Source organism: Spermophilus citellus (assembly GCF_964194105.1).
Source record: "Spermophilus citellus genome assembly, chromosome: 5".
Lineage (NCBI taxonomy): Eukaryota > Metazoa > Chordata > Mammalia > Rodentia > Sciuridae > Spermophilus > Spermophilus citellus.
In genome coordinates, this window is record NC_138186.1 from 134,243,521 (window position 1) to 134,257,180 (window position 13,660).

Genomic DNA, 13,660 nt, shown 5'->3' on the forward strand with positions numbered 1-13,660 from the left:
GATCTTGAATTTAACCTATCATCTTAGTGTTACCAATTTATATCATTTAAAATCTTATGATAGTCTTCTAGATTACAAAGCAGTATTTTAGTAGACATCTCAAGCCTCCAAAAATCTGTGAGGTAGATTTTACTACTTCCATGGAACTGAGGAATAAAAGGCCAACCTTCTTAATTTTCTCAGTTATGGGCCAGATCTGTACCTAAACCCAAGATTCTAAATTCAGAGCTTTCTTCTTCTGCCATATGAAAGGTTCAATTAACCCAGGAATATGCCATATCAAGGGCCTTGAAAAAAAGACTCCCAATACTCTACCATTCTCCAAAACCAGGACTCATTGGAGAAATCACTGATTCTATGCCTGAGGTGGGAAAAACACATGATTAACCTGGAGTATCTCACAATACCAGAGGGCAAGGGAGGGAATACTTGAAAAAAAAAAAAAAACAAGGGGATACCATGGTACCAGCTATGGCCCCCTTCTCCCTCGTGGGAGAAGTCTATGTTACCCTTTTCTAAATAAACCCTGCTTCGTATGCTTGCCTCAGCATGCTTCTCTAATGTTCAAAGTTCAACATGTGGGAAACTAAGACTTGTCACCAATAACTGGCAATATCACTACCAGGCTCAATTTTGGAGGAAGTTCCTGAAGCCCCTTTCAATCTGTCTCTTGGGTTTCTGTGCTACACTGGAGCTGAAAAAAAAACTACATGGGGAACACTAAGCATCCTGAAAGCCAGGAAATGGAACCATTGACATTAAGGGATGTGGTCACTGATTTTTCTGAAGAGGAATGGAAATACCTGGACCCTTCTCAGCAGACTTTATATGGAGATGTGATGTTAGAGATCTATAGATCTATATCTATCTATATCTACTCTTTATTGGTCTGACTTCTAATCAAAACCAAGAATTTTTAGAAGAACAAGAAATAAAATATTTTTTGCAAAACTTGATAAAAAGCAGAAAACACCCATGTGATCATTTAAAAGAGCTTTACAATGATAAATGTGAAAAAGTTTTTAATCCATGCCCAAAATTTATTTATCCAAGCTTTCATAATCAAGAGATAAATTACAGATATAAGTACAGAGTGTCCAGCTGCAATTAAGGATGCACCCCTGGGAAGGGCCTTTTTGACTTTTGTAGGAAGGCAGGTGAGGACCCACGTCCCAGGATCCAGGGTTCTAGGCACAAAAATGTCCAGAGCACATTTGCATGTTGGCTCAGCCTTCACACTAGGACCTATGAGTATTTATCAGAAGGCATTTATGGGTAAAAGGGAGCAGTTCAGAGAAGAGCAATCCAGTGGGAGTGTCATCTTTGGAAAGAGGCAGTATTAATTATTGTCCTACTTTTTGCCGAGCTCCTTGTAGACCACAAGAAAGCTACTTGTTAATTCTGTCTCCTCGGGAAAGAGCAAGTGCACCAGAAAACTCACAATGATATCTGTGGTGTGAGGTTAGCTAAGCCTTCTGGAGAATTGTCTCCTCAGGAGAAAAAAAATATATATATACTGGAGATGGCCAGAATATGCAGAACAAATACCCAAGATGGGGAATCACCTAAACTTTGAAAATTTTACCACTTGAATGATCTACATGCCCATTCCAAAAGAATTCTAGACTATATTATTCTCCCTGACAACATAATAGATGTAAATCTTCAGATTACATATGTGAAGAAATAACAGAGAAATCATTTTCACATCATTGTCAGTGTTTATTGGGCACTGAATAGTTCTTTTCTGTTGCTACTGTTTTTGTTTTAACTACCTGCCCCAGGTAGCCCATGTATCAGTCAACTCCACTGGCCTTCTAGTCCTTTATGAGACTTATATATGAACATCCTTACCAGGAAAGTTTTGACACAAAGAGAAGTGGGAGTTAAACAAACAAAGGAGGTAAATGTAGTCTATATTGTTTTATGGATGTGCCAAACCAGAAAACAAGTCTCTATAGCCCCATGTGGTAAGAAGCTATGTCCTTGAATGCCTTCAGAATATTCTAGTAAGAAATTTATTTTACTTTTTTGCAGCAAGTCAGCCTTTCAATGCTGTTGGAATGTGATTTGATCCAATTGTACATTCATTCAACCAAGGGGCAGGGACAGTGTATGTGTATCCTAATGGGCTGCATCAGTGTCACAGGGATCTCATAAGACAATGAATAGATGGAGTTACACAGATATTTATTTGTCCTAATTCTTGAATTTTTATATCAAGATACTTGCTGGAATGATTTCCTTTGAGGCGCACTCTTTGAGATGTAGATTGCCGTCTTCTGTCTCCCTGTTTGCATGACATTTTCATGGGCTTCTCTGTGTCCTTAGAAAGTAGGTTACTCTAAACATTAAAGCTTCAAGTACAATTGATTATACCTGCTGGCACTATTTGCATATTAAGTGAACCAATTAAAATTACCAATAATTTGAAAAGAAAAACAAAAAACAAAACAAAAGATGTGCCAAAAGGAGGCAAGACAGCTGGAGTTGTAGCTCGGTGGCAGACTGCTTGCCTAGCACATGTGAGGCATTGGGTTTGAGCTTTAGCACCACATAAAAATAGATAAAATAAAAGTATATATATAAAAAGGGGAAGTAAGAACTTAACTGAAAGGGCTCCAAATGGCCAAAGCTGGAACAATCTGAGCAACAGATGAATAATTCACATAAAATGAATATCCATGAGTAGTACTGACATAAATAAATAATTGAATAAATACATGAATAAATGGGGGAAAGTCAAATTTTTCCTTAGAGAAGAATTTCAAATAACTGACCCCAGGAGATGGAATTTATTCTCCCTCCTTCCTTGAATATGGACTAAACTTGATGACTTAGTGACTTGCTTTTACCATAGAATATTGAAAGTAACTTTAAAGTACTTTAAAGAAACCAGGCAAATACTATCATGGCCAGATGACCAAGGTTAACATACACAGTGAAAACTCATGTTGACAGCATGTTTCCGTAATGGGATGCCATCAAAAGAGAACCTTACCCCTGATCTTCCTCTCAGAAGCTTATAACCTCAATCTAATATGAGAAAAACACCAGACAAATACCAACTGAAACTGGAAAATATGTAACCATCATGAAAAGAAGGAAAGTCTGAGGAACTATCAGAGGAGAGGAATTTAAGGAATCAAAATGACTAAATGTATTATGGTATCCTGGATAGAATTTTAAAGCAGAAAAACTAGTAAAATACAAATAAAGACTGGTATTTCTTTTCTGTCCTTCTTTAATGCCACTTTATTGGATATGTAAAAAGTACTATATATTTAATGTATAAAACTTGATGAGTTTGTAGATAATTAGCCATGAAACTATCTGCACCATCAAGGCTATAGATATACCCATCACCTATGAAAGCTTCTTCCCATCCTCTTTATTGTTATTATTTATGTCTATGTGATAAGAACACTTAACATAAAGAACTACCTTCTTAGAAAATTTTAAGTATACACTATAATACTGTTAAATATAGACACTGTTCTGTAAGATAGATCTTGAGAACTGATTATCTAATATAAGTGAAACTCCATTTCTCCCCCCTTTCCCCATTCTATTTTCTGCTTTTATGAGTTTCACTAATTTAGATTCCAGATATAAGATCATACAGTGGATTTTCACTAACAATAAAATACTAATGTTGGTTCATTAATTGTGACCGTCCTAAGTACTACAGCAAATAAGATGTTAAAATCAGGAGAAACTGGGTCCAGGGTACATGGGAACTTTGTATTACATTTGCAACTTCTCTCTAAATATGAAATTTTCTAAAATTTTAAAATTTGCACAGCAAGAAACAAAAGATCTGAAAAAGAAGGAAACAAAGCAGGATTTGGGGGAAACAAGCAAGAGCAATACTGACAGCAAGAAAGAGAGAATTCCACTCTCCAAAAACACCTACATAACTCACTGCTCGTCTAAGCCACAAAGATTGGTAATTTCTGTTAACCAGAATACCCTTTGAAGATATCCTATTGGTAAAACCTTAAGAGCCATTTATTTCCCTTAAATCATTCACCTTATAATTCTTTATAGTTCTACAAAAATCAAAACAAATCTCAAAACCCTCTGACCCTTTGAAAGCTATTTAAGAGTACAAGTAATGCTAATAACCACATAAGTAAAATATAAATATCTTAAACGTCTGGTCGACATGTACAACCTAATGCATAATTCATATAACACTTGCCTGTGGAGTTGCTAGGGCTTTCACAGCATTCAGATCAGATCCTGAAGAGAAAGTATTTTTTGCCCCACGGACAATGAGTCCTTTCCCTTCTGTCCAATTTTCCAATTCAATCACTTTCTCCAAAAGTTGTAGCATCATAACACCTGCCAGAGAGGGAAGGGGAAAAACCACAACACATATAAGAGATTACAAAAACAGAAATAATTCAGAAATAAAAGTGTATCAAGCAAGCCCAGATGGCATTCGAGAAGTTAGACCAACAGAGGCGGTGTTGGACCACTGGGGCACCAGCCTTTTGCTAGCCCCAACAACCATGGGGCAGAGTTTCACAAAGAGGTGGAGATCAAGGACTTACAATGACGAGAACTCCGAAATGTATTTCTACACCTGCCTGTGTGGGGATAACTTTTCCATCACCAAGGAAGATTTGGAGAATGGGGAAGATGTGGCAATATGTCCTAGCTGGTCTCTCATAAGAAAGTGATTCAAGACAAAGATCAATTTATGTGTGGAGAAACAGCCCCAGCACCTTCAACTAACAAAAAATTACTTAAATGCTTAAGAAATCTTTAGGAATCCACATCCTGAACAGTTGAGAATGAGCCCAGATGGAAATATCAAATGCAGAGTAACTGATTTTTTCATGGGGACAGCTGTTTTGTCATTTGCCATTCTGTTAGCCCATGGGTCTTTTCACCAACTGCTGAGTTCATCTTCAAATACAAAAGTCAGCCCAAGACATGTCATACCCGGATTTCATGTTTAGAACATTGAATTGGAAACATTCTTAATTATCCGCCTGAATTTAAAGGAATATAATTTTAAATCAGTGCTTTCTTTCCTTTCCCTTAGTTATCATTTTTATACCTTAAACCTAATTCAGTGTCTGATTTAACAGCATCATCTACCTCAGTCATTAGAATTTATTAAAAAGAGATTATATTTTTAATTAGTTACTAAGATGGTTAAAATTAGCTTTCTTTGAAATTTGACATCAGCTTTATTATATTAACTTAAATAAAAATCCACTGCTTCATCAGTACTGCACTTCTGGTTCCATCACAAAGACAGTCTCCATTATTAGAACGTTCAGGTTCTGTTCAGCATGTCATTTCTGTTACACTTCATGGACAGAGTTCTATTGTGGTATTAAAGAGGAAAAGATGGACTATATTTTCTCCATTGCTACAGGTAAGTGAATAAGGAAAAAAAGTCTAAAGTGAAATGGTGAAAGAAGTGGAGATTCCTTATGATCTTTAAAAACCATCACTAGATTAAAAAAAAAAAAGAAGGAAACAAACAAGCCAACTTAGTAAATGAATGCTTTAATTATTTTACCAGATCAAAGCAAATATTTTTGTGTCTAGATTTTTGTTTATTTTCTGATAAAACCAATGAAATTGCATTTCACAGAGGGGTTAATACCAAGTCTATATGGCTGGTGCCCGTGCTTTCAGCCTATCACAATATTGTGTCCCTACTCCTAAAAAGCAAAGTATCTACAATAAAGAATGAACTTGAAAATGGGAGGCCTGTTCTGAATAAATATATCCATGTGGACACATCTAATAAGCCTCTATAGCATGCAACCAAACCAAACATGAACTCCTACCAGAGAAATGTTGCCAGGGAGAAGGAGAAATATATGAAGATAGACTATTAGTCTTCCTTTGCTAGAGTGCTGAGAGTAGAAAGAAATTATAATCACAAGAAAATTGGAAAATTTCCATTACAAACACAACTTTGCTGTGTGTATGAAAATGTACTGATATCTGACAAGTTATTTTGGGTATGGCTCCTGTAATTAGAAAAGCCTGCTAGAGTATGAATGTTCTATACTAATCGATAAATAAACTACACTCCTTTGAAGTTTAAATTAAAACAAGTGGACTTTTTCTTTTTTAAATCTGGCAGCAGCATGGCTATATGCAGCCATTAGGCTGAGACATAATAAATCAAAAATTATATGCTAGCTGTACTTGGTACATTATATGGAATATTCATGACAAGATGAAATCTCACTGCTGTTTAGGAACACTGTCAGCCCAGAAATAATCCACACTACTTTGAAAAGGAAAGTGACTGCTCAGATGAACAGAGTAGGGTACAGGTTGACTCTGGTGGGCAGTAACCTGCAAAGAGAAATGAACTATCTCAAGATCACTGTAGATGGTGCTAACATATACACTCTCTTTGCTGTTGATGAAAAGTTGCCCAAGTTCAAACATCCCAGGAGAAAAGAAATACAACAGTCAGTGACTGTTGATAATGTTGCAATAATAGGAATGTTGGTTTTTTGTTTTCTTTTGTGGTGCTGGGGATTGAACCCACAGGGACTTGTGCATGCAAGGAAAACACTCTACCAATTGAGCTATATCCCCAGACCTAATGATTTTGTTTTAAATCAACTGTGTTGCTTAAGTTTTAGAACTACAATATAACATACCAGGAATGAATCCTAAAGTAAGCAGAAAGTAAAATCAAGGTTTTCAGGTATGATTGGAGTTCTGAGTGATGCTTGTGCCTTATTTACTCCCACAGACATTTGTGGAACACCTCTGTGATTTACGCCAATCTAACCCAATTTAACCCAATCTCTGTCTAATTAGCTCTGGAGTCTGAGGCCAGGCCAGTGGATCCCTCACTGTACAGGTATAGGACATAGGGTCAGTTTCTAGCTACCAGTTCTCATTCAGTTGTGGGACGTTGCCAGAACGGATAGGGCAAGTGAAACCGTTATAAACTCAACACTGTCTGAATCATGAATTACAGGGAATAGAATTTCCAATTTTCATCAACAATGTTACCAAACTTCGGGTTTGAAAATTAAGTCAGCTATTTAAAGGAGTTTGCATATCCTTCATAGATTAAGAAACATTTTTCTTAGATAGCAACAAACATTTTTTATAACTGTACATATTAATTTATTACCAGTATAAACTGTATTGTCATGCTAAATAAAATCTTGATAATTAAAAAAAATGTCAAGCAAGACTTTTAGTTCATGTATTTTACAAATATTTATTGAATGTCTATCAAATGCCTATTTGTGCTGGTACAACAGAGTACATAAGAGGACCTATGAGTCTCTGCTTTAAAGACACAAATTTTTTAGTTTATCTATCTCTACCTCAAGAATTCATACAAATAGCTGGGAGTGATGGAGCATACCTGTAATCCCTGTGGCTGGGGAGATTGAGGCAGGAGGATCGTGAGTTCAAAGCTGCCTCAGCAACTTACCAAGGCCCTAAGTAACTCAGCAAGACCCTGTCTCAAAATAAAATATAAAAAGGGCTGGGTACGTGGCTCAGTGATTAAGGGGCCCTGGGCTCAATCCCTGGTACCAAAAGAATTCATACAAATATATATTTAAGTAGGAAAGTTAAATTTATCATACATGTCCCAGGAGTAGGAACTGGAATGTACAATTTGAGATTGAGGAAAACTTACTCCTTAGGGTAAACATAAAAATATAGAGATAACTTCACAGCAAATGCATAAGTGTCCCAACTGACAATCTTAACAAACATTATAACATATGACTATGAGACCTTGTGACAATCCAAACATATGGTATACTGGAATAAAGTGAAATTCCTACTCTGTTCATACCAGTAGGAGTATAACAGGATGCCAGTTGAGGAAAGTTCAGGAAGTAAATATCTTATTCCATGGTTGATGAACTGTGCTTTTACAAACCCAAGGTAAACTACAGATACGCTTCACAGGCCTTCCAACCATGAAATCTATGAATTATTGATTAGATATTTCAAAATTCTATTTGAGCATCTTTATAATAAATTTAAAACAGAAAAAGAAACTTTAAAGATTTAATCAGTGACTTTTAAATGTGCTTATCTTTGGTAATCTTCTAAGTTTATTAAGTCTGAAATGTTTTCAACATGATTAATTTTATTTTCCTTTGCCTAGAAAACTGCAAAGTAGAAGCAATGTAAAAACCACAACAAAGGGTTAAAATGCCAAAGAATCTGTACAAGTTTCCAGAAAATTTTTTATAGCTCATATTAAACTACATACATTTAATTTTGGAATATAAAATCCCTACAGTCAGAGCTATTATTTTCTTTACCATTTTTTGAAGTAGCCAGTAGCAAGGTGGTTCTACAACAAATGTTAAATCAATGTTTGGACTTAGAAAATCGAGTAATGTAGCTATCCTCTCTAATCACTAATTATGGCACATTTAGAACTATAACCCTTCCCAAGAAAGTCCTAGGTGCTTTAGAAGTAGAGCTCTTGCTCTCAAATGATTTCCAGTTTAGCAGGGGAAGTAAAAGACCTATATGTTTAAGATAAGAATAAATCTATATAGGCAAATATGGATCTCAAATTGTCTAAGATATTTAAGTGTCTACAAATAATTATGTTGGCCTTGAGTCTAACAATATCTATACAATAGTTGATCTTAAATTCATCTTTTTGACTTTGTGAAATAAAGTATCTGGATGAATGATTCTCACTCATCCTTTCCCCACTGAACCTAATTAAACATCATTACTCAAATCAAAGCAGCTCTGTTTTTACTAAATTGATACATTATGCATTAGTGTTTCCTATAGAACAAAAGATTATTTGTAACTATTCAGTAGCAAATTAAAACCATTAATATAATTTAATCCTCTAGAGCATTCTTGACTTTCTAATTTTATTTTTCCTGGGCTAATATCAAATTTGGATTTTATTCCTTAAAGCTAACTGAAAGTATGGAACTACAGCATCTAATAAAGTAATGATGAAGCACATGTAGCTATTGAGAACTTGAAATGTGGCTAAACTGAGAAGTACAGTGAGTTTAAGACCACCTTTTGAAGACTTAGTAAGAAAATTTCTCATTAATATATCAGTTACTTATTCAAATAATATTTTAGATATGCTGAGTTAAATTAAAGGTATTATTTTTAAAATCAATTTTATCTGTTTCTGACTTTTTTTTAATGATGACTACTAGACTATTTAAAATTACACATGCAGATCACATTTGGGTTTTGTATTATATTTTATTGGTCAGCACTGACCTAGAAAAATATCTCTGGCCATGTGTGGTGGCGCACATCTGTAATCCCAACTGAGGCTGGAGGATTTCGAGTTCAAAGTCAGCCTCAACAACTTAGTGAGGCCCTAAATAACTCAGTGAGACCCTGTCTCTAAATAAAATACAAAAAAGGGCTGGGGATGTGGTTTAGTGGTTAAGTACTCCTGGATTCAATCCCCAGTAGCAAAAAAAAAAAAAAAAAAGAAAAGAAAAGAAAAAGAAAAACACCTCTGAATTCTGATAAGCAGAGAGAAAAGTTGTGAGTTATAAAGACTCACTACTGGTATTTACAAAGTTTACAACTTACTCAATTATATCTGCAGTTATAATGATAATTATATATAGACACATAAAATTACTGAGATATTTTTGAATCCAATATTCAAGTGCTACTAAAGAATAGAATCTATTCTGCCCCATGCAGTGCATAACTGACAAGTAGATTGCAAAATCACCTTGAAACATAATGTGTGGTCAAGAAGGCTATTCGATACCTCTTATATAACATGATGGTAGCGTGATTCAAATTTGAGCTTTAGTAAAAATTACCACGTTCTGGTCTCCATGTCTCTTAAATATAAAATTATTATATGCTCAGAATTTTGACTAATAGGTAAAAGTTATTCATCAGAATCTAAGAGTTAGGCAAGAGTCAACAGATAGGCCAGTGCAGTGTTTCAATTGGAGAAAAAATGAGTTCTAATACTCACTAGTTTGGTAAATGCTACAGAACAATAATTTATTATAGTGTTAATAATCATTATATGCAACATATATAAAATTATTTTATTATATATAGTTTAATATATATAAATAATACATTTATAACAAATAACATTATGTATTTATAAGAAATAACATTTTATATCTCAAAATAATTTTAAGAGGAGTTTGAAGGTCTCAACACAAGAAAATGATACTCTAATTTTAACATTATATATTAAATATATGTATCAAATTATCACACTGTACTACATATATATGACAATTAAAAATTTTAAAAGAAATTTTTTAAAAGGAGTGCCTTTTTTTTCTAAAATGAACACTTTGTAGGCAAGGGAGGGAAATTAACAATGACAGTCTTATCTCAATTCATTAAAAAAAATGTAAGCAAAATTTTTTTTTTCATTTATGGGTTTTTCTATTCAGTTTCAGTAAATCTTTGAAACTTTCTCTTTCTTGTTTCTCAGTGGCATTAGCTGAAAACAAACAAAGTTTTTATATAGTTAATATAATTATGGAAAAAATAAGAATGATTTAACAGTGTCCTTTTTATCAATATCTGTGTTCACAATTCTTTTTAAAACATTAAGATACCATTTTAACATTAGTAAAAATGTTCCTGGTTCATGTAACAGAGATTCATTTGGTTGCATGCATTCTACAAAGAGCACCAAGATTTTGAAGGTTCAGTCACAAGACAAAGACAAAATATGTGATAGCACGTAAGATTAAGTGTCATTCTTTATTTAAGAAAAGATGATACCTGAGAAAGCATTCATTTTACTGGGATTGTTCAGAGTAAGAATGCCAATGCCATTGTCTTCCTTCTGAAGGTCAATGGATCCACCAGGAAACTGCTGCAATGTCTTTTTTACTTCTTCTTCATAGAAGCCATGAGAAGTATTATAAAGTGATACTCCCACTTGATGTAGTAGTTTTGTCCTTGCAGACAAGGATGTTGCATTCAAAAGACTTTTTGCCATTTCTGAAAAAACAGAGATAAGTATATAGGTGTCCAGATTAACAGACTCAATTTTCTACTATTATGTGTTAATCAGCCACAGGCATAATATTGAATTGAGAATATATCCCTGTTTTTAAAAGTACTTTTTCAGGACAGGAGCAGTGGCATATGCCTGTAATCCCAGCAGCTCGGAGAGCTGAGGCAGGAGGATCATGAATTCAAAGCCAGCCTCAGCAAAAACAAGTGAGGCCTTGTCTCTAAACACAATATAGGACTGGGGATGTTGCTCAGTGGTCAAGTGCCCTTGAGTTCAAACCCTGGTATCAAAACAAAACAAAACAGTATTCTTTCAGCTGGGCACAGCAGCATGCACCTTTAGTCCCAACTACTCAGGAGACTGAGGCAGGAAGATTGCTTGAACCCAGAAGTTTGAGACCAGTCTTAGGAACATAGGGAGATCCCACCTCTTAAAAATGAAAAACAAACAAAAAAAAAAAAAAAGGAAAGAAAGAAAAGTTCTCTTAAGTACTTATTTTTTCTTTCTTTCCTTCTCAAATCAAATAATTCAAAGCATATCATTTCAGTGTATCAAGGAGAATGACATAATTACAATGCATTTATTGGGACCTAATAAAACTAAAAAGGCTTAGAAAAAATGTTGCTTTTCTCTACTTAGTTAAATGTCCTGTCTCCAGGTAGTCTTTCTCATCAGAGTAGTTTTTCATTTTCCAACCCTTAACTTTTTCAAAATCTAATTCAGTCCAAATATCCCCTTGGAAACAGAATGCTAAGAGAGCAACTGCACCCTAATAGAAATTTTATTCTTAGTATTATCCTTCCCTTTGCCATGCTTTCATACAGAAAGCTGGAAAGGATCATAAGGAAAATGGGGAAGAACAGCAATGTGTATGTGGATTTTGTGTTCCCCATGGTTCTATTCTCTTTTCTTCTTATTTTATACATATATCCTCAATAATCTCATCTTTGCCCCTAGGCTTTTTTTGCCCTATGTAAATCAACTTTTTTTTTGCCTAACGAAAATCAAAACATTTTTGTTAATATAAAACATATATTCAGAAAAGTATACAAAACATAAGACACAGCTCAATAATTTTTCACTAGTTGAAAATATCCTAGTTAATAGCACTCAAATCAAGAAATAGAATATAACTTGAACGTCAAGAGGTCCTTTGTGCCACCTTGCACTCAGAATGCCTCAAATAAGGATGATAAAAACTACCCCAAGGTTAGTTTGCATACTTTTTAACTTTACATGAATTGAAAAGCATATATTCTTTTGTGTCTGGTTTCAATTTTCTATTTCTGAATCCACTGCTAATATTATGTACAATTAGAGACTAAATAGTCGATCATCATCATTCCTGCATTCTATTACATGAATGTACCACAACTTACCTATTCTATGTTAACAGACCTTTGAGGTGTTTCCAGTTTTTAGCATTACAAAGAGTTGCTATAAACAACTTTGATGTCTATTGGCCACTATATATACATTTCTGATGGATAAATATCTAAGAATAGAATTATTGGGTTGGTATGCTCATCTTATCCTGATTGTTAAATATTGAAGAATTTTCAAAGTTAACTTTTTAGACCATTGGTAGTTCCAACTATTAACAAGCACTAGCAAGCGTGCACACATGCGGAGGAGCACTCTCTCTCTCTCTCTCTCTCACATACACACATACACACAAACACACACACACAAACACACACACACACACACACAGAGCCAACTGACTGGTAGACCACCAATCATAATGCATGTATTCTTTTCATTTGCTCAACTTTAGAAAATAGTGTCTGCATTTTTTGAAATGATTGTACCAATGTACAGTCCCATAAATGTTAAATTTCCTCCACAATCTTGTTAGCACTTGCTATTGTCTTTCTCTCCCAACCCCCACCCTTCCATTTTAAAAAGCAAATATCAATTTATCAAATAATCTGTAAAACCTGAAGTACTCCTTCAAATCACTCCAAAGCTACCTATAATCAAGTCTTCTGAGCATTCTAAACATATTTTATACACAGGCTATCTTATTGTGCATTAATTATTAAATAATTATTATAAAATTTTAAAAATCTATGGTTATGAATTTCAGATTATATTACATTTAGTCACAAATAAGATAACCTAAATGTAGAAAATGAAGAAAAACAAGTGTTTTAGTCACCTAACAGGTGCTTAAAGTTAGGTTTCAGAGTGTGGATGTGTTCTATTTCCTAACCTAAATAATGGATACAAAGGTAATTACTTTGTCGTTGTTCTTTACATTCTTCTTATATATTTTACATTCTCTGTATTCTACATATACTTCTCAGTAAACTTTTTAACAAAACCTAAAAAATATACAGGTAATGTTTCCCAAACTTTTAAATTGACAATTTCGAAGACAGTTTCTTAAGTACTCTATTTCAATTTCATAGTAGAAATCTGGTAAGGAACACAAATGTTACATTGGAGCCACTGATAATACAGTGTGAAGTCTTTGTCAGGTCTAGCAAGTAAGCAAAAGTCCTTATTAAAGGACTTTGTGTGTCTCTTACAAATGAACAATAAAAAAAAAAAGTTTTAGAACTGACACAAATGATAGCTCTGTTGTGTGTGTGTGTGTGTGTGTGTGTGTGTGTTTTACTGGGGATTTAACCCAGCGGTGCTTTACCGCCGAACTACATCCCAGGTCTCCTTTTT

At 34.3% G+C, this 13,660-nt stretch overlaps 1 protein-coding gene and 1 pseudogene across 3 annotated transcripts in view; one reads left to right on the forward strand and one right to left on the reverse strand.

Moving 5' to 3' along the window:
- ECHDC1 (ethylmalonyl-CoA decarboxylase 1) overlaps nt 1–13,660 on the reverse strand; it is a 37,988-nt gene that overhangs the window by 20,219 nt on the left and 4,109 nt on the right. For both annotated transcript variants that reach the window (XM_081294767.1, XM_081294768.1), the window contains exons 2-3: nt 10,744–10,965; nt 4,205–4,347 (exon numbers count right to left, since the gene is read on the reverse strand). In XM_081294767.1, coding sequence (XP_081150893.1) covers nt 4,205–4,347; nt 10,744–10,963 — 363 coding nt within the window. In that variant the 5' untranslated portion in view covers nt 10,964–10,965. The remainder of the gene's footprint in view (nt 1–4,204; nt 4,348–10,743; nt 10,966–13,660) is intronic.
- On the forward strand, nt 4,441–9,096 carry LOC308650420 (diphthamide biosynthesis protein 3-like; annotated as a pseudogene). The gene is made up of 2 exons: nt 4,441–4,454; nt 4,507–9,096. The product of its transcript is annotated as a diphthamide biosynthesis protein 3-like (transcript).